At 55.2% G+C, this 18,460-nt stretch overlaps 1 protein-coding gene across 4 annotated transcripts in view; it reads right to left on the bottom strand.

Annotated features, from left to right (window-relative positions):
- The window catches only part of LOC144511752 (lysine-specific demethylase 9-like), an 85,518-nt gene extending 73,958 nt beyond the window's left edge, over nucleotides 1-11,560 (bottom strand). For all 4 annotated transcript variants that reach the window (XR_013500903.1, XM_078241989.1, XM_078241987.1 and 1 more), the window contains exon 1: nucleotides 11,153-11,560. Coding sequence is in view for 3 of the 4 variants with exons in the window: in XM_078241989.1 (XP_078098115.1) it covers nucleotides 11,153-11,543 (391 nt within the window). In the remaining variant the exon portion in view is untranslated. The remainder of the gene's footprint in view (nucleotides 1-11,152) is intronic.
- Nucleotides 11,561-18,460: the final 6,900 nt, after the last annotated feature.

Below are 18,460 nucleotides of genomic sequence, written 5' to 3'. Positions count from 1 at the left end.
GATGGTACAAAACTGGGTGGGAGGGTGAGCTGCGAAGAGGGTGCAGAGATCATTCAGTGTAATTTGGACAAGTTGAGTAACGTTTTTAAAGTTAAAGTTCATTTATCAGTCACAAGTAAGGCTTACATTAACACTGCAATGAAGTTACCGTGAAATTCCCCTATTCGCCACACTCCGGCGCCTGTTCGGGTCAACGCACCTAATTAGCACGCCTTTCAGACTGTGGGAGGAAACTGGGCAACTGCTTGTAAGGTGCAGTATAATTTGGATAAATGTGAGGGCATCTACTTTGGTAGCAAGAATGGGAAGATAGATTACTATCTGAATGGCCATAAATTAGGAGAGAAGAATGTGCAACAAGACCTTGTACATCAGTCACTGAAGGTAAGCATGTAGGTACAGCAGGCAGTTAAAAAAGCAAATGGTATGTTGGCCCTCAGTGGGGGGATTCAAGTACAGGAGCAGGGATGTTCTGATGTAATTATACAGGGCCATGGCGAGGCCACACCTGGGATATTGCACACAGTTTTGATCTCCTTACCTGAGGAAGCACGTTCCTGCTCTAGCGGGAGTGCAGACAAGGTTTACCAGACCGATTCCTGGGATGGCAGGACTGACGTATGAGAGATTGACTCAGTTAGTGTTGTATCCACTGAAGTTCAAACGCATGAGGGGGGGGATCTCATAGAAACTTATAAAATTCTAACAGGACTAGACAGAGTAGATGCAAGAAGGATGTTCCCAATGATGGGAGTGTCCAGCACCAGGGGTCACAGTCTGAGGATACAGCTCTCGACCCTTTCCACTTCGTCCCTGTTGATGTAGACAAGGGTATGTTCTCCTCTACGCTTCCTGAAGTCGATGACAATCTCCTTCATTTTGTTGACATTGAGGGAGAGATTATTGTTGCCGCACCAGTTCACATAGGTCATAATTGGAGCAAAGGGGGCTTCAGGGTCAAAATCCTGGAACTCCCTCCTGAACAGCCCAATGGGTACACCTACAACACATGAACTGCAGCAGTTCAAGAAGATAGCTCACCACCACCACCTTCTCGAGGCAATTATGGATGAACAATTATGTTCACATCTTGTGAAATAATTTTAAAAGGGTTGTAGGACTGGAGGAGATTGCAGAAATAGGGAAGGGCAAAATTGTGGTGGGCTTCTAAAACAAGCTTCAGAATGCTTGAATTGAGGCACTGACATAGAGACAGAATATAGGCCAGGAGTGATGGGAAAAACAGGTTTGAGTTAGGCTATAGCAAAGGTTTGGATGAGTTCAAGTTTATGAGTGTAAAATGGGAGGCCGGTCAGAAGAACATTGAAATAGTCAAATCTAGAAGTAACAAAAACATGGATGAGGGTTTCAGCAGGTGAGCTGAGATAAGGCATTAAGGGGTGATGTTAGAGGTGGAAGCAGGCAGTCTTGGTAACGGAGCAGGTACGCGATTGAATGTTAAACCGATGCCTCGACTATACCCACACAGGTAGGCACAGATGGGCGGCATGATGGCACAGTGGTTAGCGCTGCTGCCTCACAGCGCCAGGTACCCGGGTTCGATTCCCAGCTTGGGTCACTGTGTGGAGTTTGCACATTCTCACCGTGTCTGCATGGGTTTCCTCTGGGTGCTCCGGTTTCCTCCCACAGTCTGAAAGATGTGCTGGTTAGGGTGCATTGACCCGAACAGGCGCCGGAGTGTGGCGGCTAGGGGAATTTCACAGTAACGTCACTGCAGTGTTAATGTAAGGCCTACTTGTGACTAATAAATAAACTTTAACTAAAGATCCCAATACGTTGGTCAAAGAGGAGCAGGGAGTTCTATCAAACAGCAAGCTCAGTAATACAAGTTTTAACATGAGCACAGGTTCAAGGTACAAAGAAACCAACTGGACTTCATACTGTACTGTCATGGATTTGATGGGCCAAATGTCGTTTGTTTTTGAAGTTCTTGGAAAATAGTTGCTGGCGATAAGGTTGGCATTGATTGACCTGGAATGGTGGCATTAGACCTTCCACTTTAACCATCAATGACAGGTTTATTAGGCTATGCACTGGTCAATCATGTGGAACTCAGCTGAAATCACAAGTATGCTGGACCTGGTGTGGCAGCACATTCCTTTCCCTGCAGGACTCAAATAAACAAGTTGGATTATGATAATCCGGAAGCTTTCATTGCCAGTTTCTGATGCCGGTCCACAAATGACCGGGTTTGGTGATTTCAGTGCTTGTCACCTTGTACTTACAGATCCTGTACCATAATCACCATAATGTATCTGCTGGTATTTTAGTAACTTTCAGACCATGAGCAATTAGATTCTAGCAGATTTGACAGACAACACGAGCACTGAGACTAGACTTGACAAGCAGATGATAATCCATTTGTATTATGACTCTGCAGCCACTGGCAACCCCAACAGCCAGATCAAATCAACCCCTAATATTAAACTCGACTGCAACTTTTGGAAGTCATAGTTTAAGCACTTGGAGATGTCTGAAGGTTGTGGTGAGATGCCACATATTTGCTCGACATCCAGTCAAGCAAAAAGTTGAAGCTAACAGAACTTCAAGAGGCAGTGGAGGGGCAGTGAGAAATATGACCAGGAGCCATTCGGCCCATTAAATCTGCAATGGCACTTTGAAAGAGCAGTCTACCAAGTCGCACTCTCCTGCCTTAACCCTGTAACCTTGCATATTCTCTCTTTTCAGATAGCAATTCAATTTCCTTTTGAATATCTCTCAGGAGGTACATTACAGTCTCCAACCACCCTCTGGGTGAGGAAAAATGTTTTCACATCACTTTTACAAGGGGGTGACCAATGACCAGAAACTGAACTGCACCAGACACAGAAATACTGTGGCTACAACAGCAGGTCAGAGGCTGGGAATTCCAAGAGAATTCCAAGCTGAGTAATTCACCTCCTGACTTCTCAAAGCCTCTCCACCATAGAATACTCTCCCCTTGTCTGGATGAGTGCATCTCCAATAACACTCGAGATGCTTGACACCATCCAGGACAAAGCCGCTGATGGATTGGCACCACATCCACAAACATCACTTTCTCCACCAGCAATCAGCGACAGCAGTGTGTACCATCTACAAGATGTATTTGCAGGAACTCACCAAGGTTCCTTTGACAGCACCTTCCAAACTCGTGACCTCTACCACCTGGAAGGACAAGAACAGTAGATGCAAGGAATACCACAACCTGCAAAGTTGCCCCCTGAGTCACCTGCCGTCCTGACTTGGAGCTCTATTACCATTCCTTTCCTGTCACTGGGTCAAAATCCTGGAACTTCCTTCCTAACAGCACTGTGCGAGTCCCAGCACCACAAGGACAGCAGTGGTTCAAGGCGGCCCCCACCTTCTCTCGGAGAATTCGGGATGAGCAACTAGTGTTGGCCTCACCCAACGACACTCCCATTCCATGGAAGAAAGAATGAAAAACAAACAAAATCAGATAGTAAATATCCCAGAGTGTCATTATTAATAAATAGATTTTAGTGTCTCCACCAATCTCCCAAATTTTAGTTAATCCAAACACTGCCCTAACCTGAATACAAAAAATCTTCAACCCACAATCGCTATTCAACAATCCAACTCCAACCTTAAACAAAGTCAACCAAAATGGTTTTCAGGTATAAACCCATTCAACGAAACATACAATCAAACATTTCTTAGTCCACTCAGGTGAGATAATTAATCACACTATACACAGGATTTTACTGTACACAATGACAGATTTTATTTTTCAACAAACTGAAAGTCATAACTGTTAAGCCCTCTTTGGATATGAAGCAACAGAATCACCAACAGTTCCTACCTACACAAACTGAGTCCAAACAGGACAAGGCCCTGATACAATGGATGTAACAGGGGAAGGAAACAACTCATTTACTTTCCACATCTCAAAATGCTGAACATCCAATGAATTGTCTCACATGTTTAGTCACTGCTAAATAGTCAAATACGACAGCCAACTTTACACAACAAGATCCCACAGCAAACAAAGCAATTGGCTAACTTTCAACTCTGAGAATCTTGGTTTAGGACTAAAACTTCTCAAAGTTCAATCTTGGGTTTCAGTTTCTGAAATTTCCCAAAATTCATGATTTGATCCTTTAGTGTCTGCATTCACTCCTCTAGATCACAAGAACATGCATTCAAACCCATCACCCAAAGCTCTGGGACTGGAATCCCCGCACCATCGCCCCCCGCCCCCCCCCCCCCACCACCCGAAAGCTCTGAGATTAGACACACCCCTCCCCCAAAGCTCTGGAGATGGACACACTCCCCTCCCGCAAAGCTCCCGGGCTGGATATACCCCACCCTCGCCCCATCACACTGGGGCTGGACACCGACCCTCCCCCAAACAAATTGGGACAAGACACACCCTCCCCAACACATTGGGGCTGGAAACACCTCCCCCCACCCCTCTCACCAACACACTGAGGTTGGACACACCCTCCCCCCCCCCTCATCACACTGGGGCTGGACACCGCCCCCCCCCCCTCATCACACTGGGGCTGGACACACCCATCCCCTTCTCCCCAACACACTGGGGCTGGACACACCCTCCCCCCCAATCCCCAACACACTGGGGCTGGACACACCCTCCCCCCGCCCCCCCCCTTTCCCAAACACACTGGGGCTGGACACACCCCCCTCTCCCCAACACACTGGGGCTGACACGCCCCCCCCCCCCCTCACCAACACACTGGGGCTGGACACACCCCCCCTTCCCCAACACACTGGGGATGGACACACCCCCCTCCCCAACACACTGGGGTTGGACACATCCCCCCCTCCCCAACACACTGGGGTCAGACATACCCCCCCTTCCCCAACACACTGGGGTCGGACACACCCCCCCCCTTCCCCAGCACACTGGGGTTGGACACACCCCCCCTTCCACAACACACTGGGGTCGGACACATCCCCCCCCTCCCCAGCACACTGGGGTTGGACACACCCCCCCTTCCCCAACACACTGGGGTCGGACACAAGACCCCCTTCCCCAGCACACTGGGGTTGGACACACCCCCCCTTCCACAACACACTGGGGTCGGACACACCACCCCCTTCCCCAGCACACTGGGGTTGGACACACCCCCCCTTCCCCAACACACTGGGGCTGGACACCCGCCCCCCTCCCCAACACACTGGGGTTGGACACACCCCCCCCCCTCCCCAACACACTGGGGTTGGACACACCCCCCCCTCCCCAACACACTGGGGTTGGACACATCCCCCCCCCCCCCCCTCCCCAACACACTGGGGTTGGACAGACCCCCCCCCTTCCCCAGCACACTGGGGTTGGACACATCCCCCCCCCCTCCCCAACACACTGGGGTTGGACACACCCCCCCCTTCCACAACACACTGGGGCTGGACACACACCCCCCCCCTCCCCAACACACTGGGGTTGGACACACCCCACCCCCCTCCCCAACACACTGGGGTTGGACACACCCCCCCCCCTCCCCAACACACTGGGGTTGGACACACCCCCCCCCTTCCCCAGCACACTGGGGTTGGACACATCCCCCCCCCCTCCCCAACACACTGGGGTTGGACACACCCCCCCCTTCCACAACACACTGGGGCTGGACACACACCCCCCCCCTCCCCAACACACTGGGGTTGGACACACCCCCCCCCCCCCTCCCCAACACACTGGGGTTGGACACACCCCCCCCCTCCCCAACACACTGGGGTTGGACACACCCCCCCCCCTCCCCAACACACTGGGGTTGGACACACCCCCCCCCCTTCCCCAGCACACTGGGGTTGGACACATCCCCCCCCCCTCCCCAACACACTGGGGTTGGACACCCCCCCCCCCCCTTCCCCAGCACACTGGGGTTGGACACCCCCCCCCCCCTTCCCCAGCACACTGGGGTTGGACACATCCCCCCCCCTCCCCAACACACTGGGGTTGGACACACACCCCCCTTCCACAACACACTGGGGCTGGACACACACCCCCCCCCTCCCCAACACACTGGGGTTGGACACACCCCCCCCCTCCCCAACACACTGGGGTTGGACACACCCCCCCCCTCCCCAACACACTGGGGTTGGACACACCCCCCCCTCCCCAACACACTGGGGTTGGACACACCCCCCCCCCCCCCTCCCCAACACACTGGGGTTGGACACACCCCCCCCCCTCCCCAACACACTGGGGTTGGACACACCCCCCCCCTTCCCCAGCACACTGGGGTTGGACACATCCCCCCCCCTCCCCAACACACTGGGGTTGGACACACACCCCCCCTTCCCCAGCACACTGGGGTTGGACACATCCCCCCCCCCCTCCCCAACACACTGGGGCTGGACACACACCCCCCCCCTCCCCAACACACTGGGGTTGGACACACCCCCCCCCCTTCCACAACACACTGGGGCTGGACACACCCCCCCCCCGTTCCCCAACACACTGGGGCTGGAAACACCCGCCCCCCCCGTTCCCCAACACACTGGGGCTGGACACACCCCCCCTTCCCCAGCACACTGGGGTTGGACACACCCCCCCCGTTCCCCAACACACTGGGGCTGGACACACCCCCCCCCGTTCCCCAACACACTGGGGCTGGAAACACCCGCCCCCCCCGTTCCCCAACACACTGGGGCTGGACACACACCCCCCCGTTCCCCAACACACTGGAGCTGGACACACCCCCCCTTCCCCAGCACACTGGGGTTGGACACATCCCCCCCGTTCCCCAACACACTGGGGTTGGACACACCCCCCCCGTTCCCCAACACACTGGGGCTGGACACACACCCCGTTCCCCAACACACTGGGGCTGGACACACCCCCCCTTCCCCAACGCACTGTGGTTGGACACACCCCCCCTCCCCAACACACTGGGGTCGGACACCCCCCCCCCCCGTTCCCCAACACACTGGGGCTGGACACACCCCCCCTTCCCCAACACACTGGGGCTGGACACACCCCCCCCTTCCCCAGCACACTGGGGCTGGACACACCCCCCCCTTCCCCAGCACACTGGGGCTGGACACACCCCCCCTTCCCCAACACACTGGGGCTGGACACACCCCCCCTTCCCCAACGCACTGTGGTTGGACACACCCCCCCTCCCCAACACACTGGGGTCGGACACCCCCCCCCCCCCCCCCCGTTCCCCAACACACTGGGGCTGGACACACCCCCCCTTCCCCAACACACTGGGGCTGGACACACCCCCCCCTTCCCCAGCACACTGGGGCTGGACATACCCCCCCTTCCCCAGCACACTGGGGCTGGACACACCCCCCTTCCCCAACACACTGGGGCTGGACACACCCCCCCCCTTCCCCAACACACTGGGGTTGGACACACCCCCCCTTCCCCAACACACTGGGGCTGGACACACACCCCCGTTCCCCAACACACTGGGGCTGGACACACACCCCCGTTCCCCAACACACTGGGGCTGGACACACACCCCCTTTCCCCAACACACTGGGGCTGGACACACCCCCCCCTTCCCCAGCACACTGGGGCTGGACACACCCCCCCCCTTCCCCAGCACACTGGGGTTGGACACACCCCCCCTTCCCCAACACACTGGGGCTGGACACACCCCCCCTTCCACAACACACTGGGGTTGGACACACCCCCGCTTCCCCAACACACTGGGGTTGGACACACCCCCCCTTCCCCAACACACTGGCGTTGGACACACCCCCCCTCCCCCAACACACTGGGGCTGGACACACCCCCCCCTCCCCAACGCACTGGGGTTGGACACCCCCCCCTTCCCCAACACACTGGGGCTGGACACACCCCCCCCTTCCCCAACACACTGGGGCTGGACACACCCCCCCCTTCCCCAACACACTGGGGTTGGACACACCCCCCCTTCCCCAACACACTGGGGTTGGACACACCCCCCCCTGTTCCCCAACACACTGGGGTTGGACACACACCCCCCCCCCCCCCCCCCCTTCCCCAGCACACTGGGGCTGGACACACCCCCCCTTCCCCAGCACACTGGGGTTGGACACACCCCCCCTTCCCCAACACACTGGGGTTGGACACACCCCCCCTTCCCCAGCACACTGGGGTTGGACACACCCCCCCTTCCCCAACACACTGGGGCTGGACACACCCCCCCTTCCCCAGCACACTGGGGTTGGACACACCCCCCCCCTTCCCCAACACACTGGGGTTGGACACACCCCCCCCCTTCCCCAACACACTGGGGTTGGACACACCCCCCCCTCCCCAACACACTGGGGTCGGACACACCCCCCCCTCCCCAACACACTGGGGTCGGACACACCCCCCCCCCTCCCCAACACACTGGGGTTGGACACACCCCCCCCCCTTCCCCAACACACTGGGGTTGGACACACCCCCCCCCCTCCCCAACACACTGGGGTTGGACACACCCCCCCCTTCCCCAACACACTGGGGTTGGACACACCCCCCCCCCCTCCCCAACACACTGGGGTTGGACACACCCCCCCCCCTCCCCAACACACTGGGGTTGGACACATCCCCCCCTTCCCCAACACACTGGGGTTGGACACACCCCCCCCCCTTCCCCAACACACTGGGGTTGGACACACACCCCCCCTTCCCCAGCACACTGGGGTTGGACACATCCCCCCCCCCCTCCCCAACACACTGGGGCTGGACACACACCCCCCCCCTCCCCAACACACTGGGGTTGGACACACCCCCCCCCCTTCCACAACACACTGGGGCTGGACACACCCCCCCCCCGTTCCCCAACACACTGGGGCTGGAAACACCCGCCCCCCCCGTTCCCCAACACACTGGGGCTGGACACACCCCCCCTTCCCCAGCACACTGGGGTTGGACACACCCCCCCCGTTCCCCAACACACTGGGGCTGGACACACCCCCCCCCGTTCCCCAACACACTGGGGCTGGAAACACCCGCCCCCCCCGTTCCCCAACACACTGGGGCTGGACACACACCCCCCCGTTCCCCAACACACTGGAGCTGGACACACCCCCCCTTCCCCAGCACACTGGGGTTGGACACATCCCCCCCGTTCCCCAACACACTGGGGTTGGACACACCCCCCCCGTTCCCCAACACACTGGGGCTGGACACACACCCCGTTCCCCAACACACTGGGGCTGGACACACCCCCCCTTCCCCAACGCACTGTGGTTGGACACACCCCCCCTCCCCAACACACTGGGGTCGGACACCCCCCCCCCCCGTTCCCCAACACACTGGGGCTGGACACACCCCCCCTTCCCCAACACACTGGGGCTGGACACACCCCCCCCTTCCCCAGCACACTGGGGCTGGACACACCCCCCCCTTCCCCAGCACACTGGGGCTGGACACACCCCCCCTTCCCCAACACACTGGGGCTGGACACACCCCCCCTTCCCCAACGCACTGTGGTTGGACACACCCCCCCTCCCCAACACACTGGGGTCGGACACCCCCCCCCCCCCCCCCGTTCCCCAACACACTGGGGCTGGACACACCCCCCCTTCCCCAACACACTGGGGCTGGACACACCCCCCCCTTCCCCAGCACACTGGGGCTGGACATACCCCCCCTTCCCCAGCACACTGGGGCTGGACACACCCCCCTTCCCCAACACACTGGGGCTGGACACACCCCCCCCCTTCCCCAACACACTGGGGTTGGACACACCCCCCCTTCCCCAACACACTGGGGCTGGACACACACCCCCGTTCCCCAACACACTGGGGCTGGACACACACCCCCGTTCCCCAACACACTGGGGCTGGACACACACCCCCTTTCCCCAACACACTGGGGCTGGACACACCCCCCCCTTCCCCAGCACACTGGGGCTGGACACACCCCCCCCCTTCCCCAGCACACTGGGGTTGGACACACCCCCCCTTCCCCAACACACTGGGGCTGGACACACCCCCCCTTCCACAACACACTGGGGTTGGACACACCCCCGCTTCCCCAACACACTGGGGTTGGACACACCCCCCCTTCCCCAACACACTGGCGTTGGACACACCCCCCCTCCCCCAACACACTGGGGCTGGACACACCCCCCCCTCCCCAACGCACTGGGGTTGGACACCCCCCCCTTCCCCAACACACTGGGGCTGGACACACCCCCCCCTTCCCCAACACACTGGGGCTGGACACACCCCCCCCTTCCCCAACACACTGGGGTTGGACACACCCCCCCTTCCCCAACACACTGGGGTTGGACACACCCCCCCCTGTTCCCCAACACACTGGGGTTGGACACACACCCCCCCCCCCCCCCCCCCTTCCCCAGCACACTGGGGCTGGACACACCCCCCCTTCCCCAGCACACTGGGGTTGGACACACCCCCCCTTCCCCAACACACTGGGGTTGGACACACCCCCCCTTCCCCAGCACACTGGGGTTGGACACACCCCCCCTTCCCCAACACACTGGGGCTGGACACACCCCCCCTTCCCCAGCACACTGGGGTTGGACACACCCCCCCCCTTCCCCAACACACTGGGGTTGGACACACCCCCCCCCTTCCCCAACACACTGGGGTTGGACACACCCCCCCCCTCCCCAACACACTGGGGTCGGACACACCCCCCCCTCCCCAACACACTGGGGTCGGACACACCCCCCCCCCTCCCCAACACACTGGGGTTGGACACACCCCCCCCCCTTCCCCAACACACTGGGGTTGGACACACCCCCCCCCCTCCCCAACACACTGGGGTTGGACACACCCCCCCCTTCCCCAACACACTGGGGTTGGACACACCCCCCCCCCCTCCCCAACACACTGGGGTTGGACACACCCCCCCCCCTCCCCAACACACTGGGGTTGGACACATCCCCCCCTTCCCCAACACACTGGGGTTGGACACACCCCCCCCCCTTCCCCAACACACTGGGGTTGGACACACACCCCCCCTCCCCAACACACTGGGGTTGGACACACCCCCCCCTTCCCCAACACACTGGGGTTGGACACACCCCCCCCTTCCCCAACACACTGGGGTTGGACACACCCCCCCTCCCCAACACACTGGGGTTGGACACACCCCCCCCTTCCCCAACACACTGGGGTGGGACACACCCCCCCTCCCCAACACACTGGGGTTGGACACACCCCCCCTCCCCAACACACTGGGGTTGGACACACCCCCCTCCTCCCCCCTCACCTTTCGGCAGCGGGCGACAGTCGCTGTTCTCTTTCCGCGGCCGGTGCTTCTTCTCCTTGTCCCGGTGCAGGTGCTTCTCTTTGGGACTCTTGGTCTTGGGGAGTGCGGTGCTGGAGGGGGGAGGGGCGGCGGCGGGACCAGGGGGAGGCCCGGAGCCGGGGCCCGGCGCTGAGGAGGGCGGCGGCGGCGGCCGCACCGAGTGGAGGGGGGCGGCGGGGGCCGGGTAGCGGAGCGCGGGGGGTCCCGGTGCGGCGGGAGGCCGGAGGGTGAGGCTGTGGTGCTGGGTCTTGCGGCGCTTGGCGGTGGCGCTGGGTCCGGGCCCGGCTCCGGGCTCCCGCTCCCGCGGCTCCTTGTTCGGCGCCTTCAGGCGGAGCAGGCCGAGCTGCGCCATCGCAAACCGGCAGTGACGTCCCGCGGCCGGAAGTGCCGGACGGACAGAGCGGCGCGTGCACCGCCGCCGGAAGTGACGCCACCCATGGGCGGGGCGACCTCACATCGCGCGTCCGCGGCACCGGCCGGCCGCCATCTTGGGTGAGGCGGAGGCAGCCCAGACAGGCTAAGAGGACACTCCTGGGGCTATTCGGAACTATATGGGGCACAGATAGGAAATACCCCATTGAATGTGGAAATGAGGAGGAATGTATTGCTCAGGGGTAGTTAATCTTTGGAATTCTGTTCCAGAGTAACCATTCATTAATCCATAGCATCCTTAAAGTGCAGAATTTATTTTTTAATTTATTTATTAGTGCCATAAGTGGGCTTACATTAACACTGCAATGAAGTTACTGTGAAAATCCCCCAGTCGTCACACTCCGGCACCTGTTCGGGTACACTGAGGGAGAATTTAGCACGGCCAATGCACCCTAACCAGCACGTCTTTCAGAGGAAACCGGAGCACCCGGAGGAAACCCATGCAGACACGGGGAGAATGTGCAAACTCTGCACAGACAATGACCCAAGCAAGGAATCAAACCCAGGTCCCTGGCACTGTGAGGCAGCAGTGCTAACCACAGTGCCACCATGCTGCCAATGAAGGAAATGTGTTAAGAGAAAGAGTCAGTTTTAATTGTAACACAAATCAAAAAAAGAAATTCTTTCTTTCTCTGTGCTTATCAAGGATGGAAATCAACATGCTGGCCAATAAGAGACTTTCCTTCCTTCTCTCAGTAACATATTAAGCAATCCTATCGAGACACTGCTCTTCATTTCCCCTCCTGGAGCTATCTAGAATAATGGGGCACAGTTTGAAAATAAGCGATTCCTCCATTTAACATGGAGATGAGGAGAAATGTATTCTCTAAGGGTGGTTAATCTTTGGAATTCTGTTCCAGAGTAACCACAGTAAGTGGTCTCACAACACCAGGTTGTGAGACGACTTACTGTGCCTACCCCAGTCCAACGCTGGCAACTCCACACCAGAGTAACCATGCAGCCCTGTCATTAACTGATAGGATCCTTAAAGTGCAGAAGGAAGCCCTTCAGCCCATCAAATCTGCACCAACTCTCCAAAAGAGCATCTTACCCAGGCCCTCCCATCCTATCCCTGTAACCTCATGCATTTACCATGGCTATTCCACCTAACCAGCGCATCTTTGGAGTGTGGAAGGAAATCGGAGCAACTGGAGGAAACCCACCCAGACAGGGGGAGAACATGCAGAATTTGCACAGACAGTCTCTCAAGCCGGGAATTGAACCTGGGTCTCTGGCACTGTGAGGCAGCAGTGCTGACCACTGTGTCACTATGCTGCCCAATTTTTCCCATGTTAGGCCTGCCTGAGCCACATTTCGTCCTGGATTTCTGGTGTTTCAGTGGAACGTCTTATTTTTCAAATGGAAGGTTTGCCGCTTGTGCCTGGGGCTGCCCTCCCGGTTTACGGATCCAGAGATGTCCTGCGAGTGGTTAGGACTGCTACCTCACAACGCCACAGACCCAGGTTCGATTCCGACTTCGGGTGACTGTTTGTGCGAAGTTTACACATTCTCCCCGTGTCTGCTTGGGTTTCCTCCGGGTACTCCGGTTTCCTCCCACAGTCCAAAGATGTGTGGGTTGGGTAGATTGGCCATGGAAAATGTGTGGAGTTATGGGGTTAGGATGGGCCTGGGTAGGATGCTCTGTTGGAGAGTCGGTGCAGACTCGATGGGCCGAATAGCCTCCTTCTGAACAGTAGAGATTCTATAGGGTTCTATCTCCAAGGCTGTGGATCCGTCAGGTGGCAGCAAGAACCGGGCCGCGTTGTGTGGGCCTTGTCCCATCCCCCATCTCATAGATTCAGCAGCACCTCACCACCTGAAGGCCCATCACCACCCCAAATCTCGCCCCCCCCCCCCGAAGACTCGTCAACCGTCTCAGGTTCACCGGCTTCCCCCCATGGACTTTATTCTTTTTTACCAGAGATGGTTGCATTATTCTCTTCCCCCAGAGAACAGTGGATCAATGAATCTTCAAGTTAGACATATTTTTGATGGAAAAGGGAGTTGAGGGCTCAAAGGGACAAGGAAAACAATAGAGTTAAGGTCACAATCAGATCAACCATGATCTTATTGAACGGGGAGCAGACTCGAATGGCCAAATTGTCTATTCTTGCTCCCATTTCTTATGTTCAGTTTCTGATATAGTTAATAAGAACAAAGAAAATTACAGCACAGGAACAGGCCCTTCGGCCCTCCAAGCCTGCACCGACCATGCTGCCCGACTGAACTAAAACCCCCTACCCTTCCGGGGACCATATCCCTCTATTCCTATCGTATTCATGAATTTGTCCAGATACCCCTTAAAACTCACTATCGTATCTGCTTCCACTACCTTCCCCGGCAGCGAGTTCAAGGCACCCACCACCCTCTGTATAAAAAACTTGTAAATATCCGCAACTTTTAAATGAATTAAAACTATTAGGAGACATTTGTCTGACCCAAAGTCATCATCTCTGCCTGTTTTTTAAAAAATTCATTCACAGCATGAGTGTGTCATTGGCCCGGCCAACATTTGTTGCCCATCCCTTATTGTCCTCAGGAAGGTGACGGTGAGCTGCATTCTCAAACTGCTGCAGTCCATGTGTTATAGGAACATCCATGGTGCTGTTCGGAAGGAAGTTCCAGGATTTTGACCCAGCGACATCCCAAGTCAGGATGGTGTGTGACTTGCAGTTGGTGTTGTTCCCATGCATTTGCTGCCCACATCCTTCCAAGTGGTTGTGATCGCAGATTTGGAAGACGCTGTCAAAAGGAGCTTTGGCGAAATGCATGGTACACTATGCATCAGTGGTGGAGGAAGTGAATAGTGAAAGTGGGTGGAGAGGGTGCCAATCAAACAGGCTGCTTTGTCCTGGATGGTGTCAAGCTGCTTAGTGTTGTTGGAGCTGTACCCATCCAGGCAATTGGAGAGTATTCCGTCACACTCCTGATTTGAGCCATTAAGATGGAGGGGAGCATGCTGGAATACTCTCTACTTGCCTGGATGAGTGAAGCTCTGAGAACACCGAAGATGCTCGACACCATCCAGGAAAAGCAGCCCCCGCTTGATTGCCCCCCCTCTCCTTCAGCATTTAATGTTGTTTTGTGATGTTGATTGAGGGATAAGTATTGATCAAGGACTGAGCAGAACGCCCCTGTGTGTCTTTGACACTGGCTGTGGGATCTTTCACATTCATCCGACAGAGGGGACAGGACCTCAGGTTTCTGAATGCTGGCAATGCACCAATGCACCATTCACCGAATCCATATAATCCCTACAGTGCAGAAGGAGGCCATTTGGCCCATTGAGTTTGCACCAACCACAATCCCACCCAGGCCCTATTCCCGTAATCCTACACATTTATCCTGCTAATCCCCCTGACACTTGGGTCAATTTAGCGTAGGCAATCAACCTAACCTGCACATCTTTGGACTGTAGGAGGAAACCTGAGCACCCGGAGGAAACCCACGTAGATGCAGGGAAAATGTGCAAACTCCACACAGTCACCCAAGCCGGGAATCTAACACAGGTCCCTTGCTCTGTGAGGCAGCAATGCTAACCACTGCCACCGTGTTGCCCCATTCCCTCAGTGGCTCACTGGGAGTGCCAGTCTGGTTTAAGTGCTGAGGTCCCAATAATGGAACTTGACCCAGTTGGTGCATGGAGGAGTGAAGGTGACGTAAATGGAGTGTAGAGTAGAGAGGGCTGGTAAATGACTATAAGACATTTCAGCAGCAACTTATATTTGCAATGCCTCTAACGTAAAGAAACATCTAAAGATGATTCACAAGAACATTATAAAATCAAGTATGACATTGAGCTACATAAGGAGACATTAGGCCAGATGCCCAAAAGCTTGGTCAAAAAGGGTAAATCATAGAAACCCTACAATGCAGAAAGAGGCCATTCGAGTCTGCACCGACCATAATCCCACCCAGGCCCTACCCCCACATCCCTACATATTTTACCCGCTAATCCCTCTAATCTACGCATCCCAGGACACTAAGGGGCAATTTAGCATGGCCAATCAACCTAACCTGCACATCTTTGGACTGTGGGAGGAAACCGGAGCACCCGGAGGAAACCCACGCAGACACGAGGAGAATGTGCAAACTCCACACAGACAGTGTCCCAAGCCGGGAATCGAACCCAGGTCCCTGGAGCTGTGAAGCAGCAGTGCTAACCACTGTGCTACCGTGCTGCCCGTAAGTTTTTGACAGTCATTTAATGGAGGAAAGGTTCAGAAGGAGAGAGTTGTAGATGAATTTCCAGAGCTTGGGGCCAAGGCAAGGCCACCAGCAGTGGAGCAATTCTAACTGGGAATTCAAAACTCTTCACGTTGAGGATACTCTCCGTCGTGTTGTGTGGCACCTCCACAGTACTGAATGGGATAGATTTCCAACAGACCTAGCAACTCATGATTGGGCATCCACGAGGTGCTATGGGCCACAGCAGCAGCAGAATTGTACTCGACCACAATCTGGAACCTCATATTCCCCAGCATATCCCCCACTCTACCATTAGCACCAAGGCAGGGGGTCAACCCTGGTTCAATGAAGAGTTCAGGAAGGCATGCCAGGTACAGCACCTGGCACACCTAAAAATGTAGCGTCAACCTGCTGAAGCTACAACCCAGGACTACTTACTTGCCAAACAGTGGAAACAGCATGTGATTGACAGAGCAAAGTGATTCCACAACCAATGCATCTGCAGTCCTGCCACATCCAGTTGTGAATGGTGGTGGACAATTAAACAACTCACTGGAGGAGGAGGCTCCACAAATATCCCCGTCCTCAATGATGGGAAGGCCAGCACGGTGCTGAAATATTTACAACAACCTTCAGCCAAAAATGCCAAGAGGATATCCCATCTCGGCCTCCTCCGGAAGTCCCCAGCATCACAGTCTTGAGCCAATTCAATTTACTTCATGTAAAATCAAGAAATGGCTGAAGGCACTGGATATTGCAATGGTTATGGGTCCTGACAATATTCCACAATAATACTGAAGACTTGTGCTCCAGAACATGCTGCGCTCCTAGCCAAGCTCTTCCAGTACAGATACAATGACGACATCTAGCTGGCAATGTGGAAAATTGCCCAGGGATGTCCTATACACAAAAAGTAGGACAAATCGAACCTGGCCAATTACCAACCCATTAGTCTATTCTTGATCATCAATAAAGTGATGGAAGGTGTCATCAAAAGCACTATCAAGCAGCACTTACTCAGCAATAACCTCCTCAGTGACGCTCAACTTGGGTTCCACCAGGGTCACTCAGCTCCTGACCTCATTACAAACATAGACAAAAGAGCTGAATGCTGGAGGTGAGAGTGATTGCCCTTGACATCAAAGCAGCTTTTAATTGAGTGTGGCATCAATAAACCCGAGCAAAACTGGAGTCAATGGAATCAGGGGAAACTCTCCACTGGGCAATAAATGTTGCTCTAGCCAGCCACACCCACATAACAGAAATTAATTTTTAAAAGAGTTCAGAGTTGGAAGAGGGCAGATATCTCGGAGGGTTGTGGGATTGGTCAAGAGTACAGAGATAGGGAGGGGCAAGGCCAAGGAGGGGTCTGAAAGCAAGAATGAGAAAGGTGCACCCACAGTGCTGAATTCCAGGATTTTGACCTTGTTACCAGGGAGTGATGGGGTCAGTAGTCAGGGAACATAGTTTGGAGCAGGGACCAAACACAATGGCTTCAATCTCCCCAATAATCGCTGGGGGTAAATTTCTCTTCATCCAGAACAGAATATTGAAGAAGCAACCCAATAATTTAGCAACAGTGAAGGAGTAGACTGATGGTGATGTCATCAGCATACAAATCATTCACTTGAAAAACAAGTTCTTGTGTTTAGTATAAAGAGGCAACATCAAATCCTGAATTAAAAATTAATTAACAGCTTGTGAGAGCCCAAGGCCTGATTAATTATTTGTGTTCTAATCCAATGACTTTATTCCTGCTACATCGTGCAGCAAAGTTTATATGCTGTGTTGGCTCCATCTAGTGAGCAGATAACTTATTGCTTCATAGACACAGCTGAGCTATTCACCAACACATCAAGCCCAGTAGGTATCTTACCAATTCATTTTAAGAGTTTGTGTTTTCATCCGACAGTCACTGAATTATTTTTCTCATTGATACTGTCTTACGAGCATGGTCCCAGATTTCTCGATTCTGAAACACTCTGTGATGATTAGGAACATAAAGTTACACTTTCATAAATTCGATTCAATTCTCATTGACCCGACATTCAGATGAACACATGATTCAGGAAGAGTGGGCCTCTCGGCTCCTCGAGCCTGCTCCATCATTCAATAAAATCACGGCTGATCTGATTGTTACCCCAACCCCACGTTCCTGCCTGCCCCTCATAACCTTTCACCTCCCTTGTTAATCAAGAATCTATCTAGCTCTGCCTTAAAAATATTCGGAGACTCTGCCTCCACTGCCTTTTGAGCAAGACAGTTCCAGAGACTCCCGGCCCTCAGAGAAAAAATCTCTGTCTTAAATGGGCAAATCCGATTTTTAAACAGTGACCCCTTGTTCTAGATTCTCCCATGTAAGGGAACATCCTCTCCACATCAATACCGCTCCAGTTCTTAAAGGTTTTGATCAAGTTAACATAGAAACATAGAAGATAGGAGCAGGAGGAGGCCAATTGGTCCTTCGAGCCTGCTCCGCCAGTCATTACGATCATGGCTGATCATCCAACTCAATAGCCTAATCCTGCTTTCTCCCCATAACCTTTAATCCCATTCGCCCCAAGTTCTCATCTTATTCTTCTAAACTCTCATGGATACAAATCTAACCTCCCCAACCTTTCCTCGTAAAACAACCCGCCCATTCCTGAT

The sequence above is a fragment of the Mustelus asterias genome, chromosome 25, assembly GCF_964213995.1.
Source record: "Mustelus asterias chromosome 25, sMusAst1.hap1.1, whole genome shotgun sequence".
NCBI classification, from domain to species: domain Eukaryota; kingdom Metazoa; phylum Chordata; class Chondrichthyes; order Carcharhiniformes; family Triakidae; genus Mustelus; species Mustelus asterias.
Note: the sequence above shows the minus strand (reverse complement) of the source record. Positions and strands in the feature narration are given on the sequence as shown.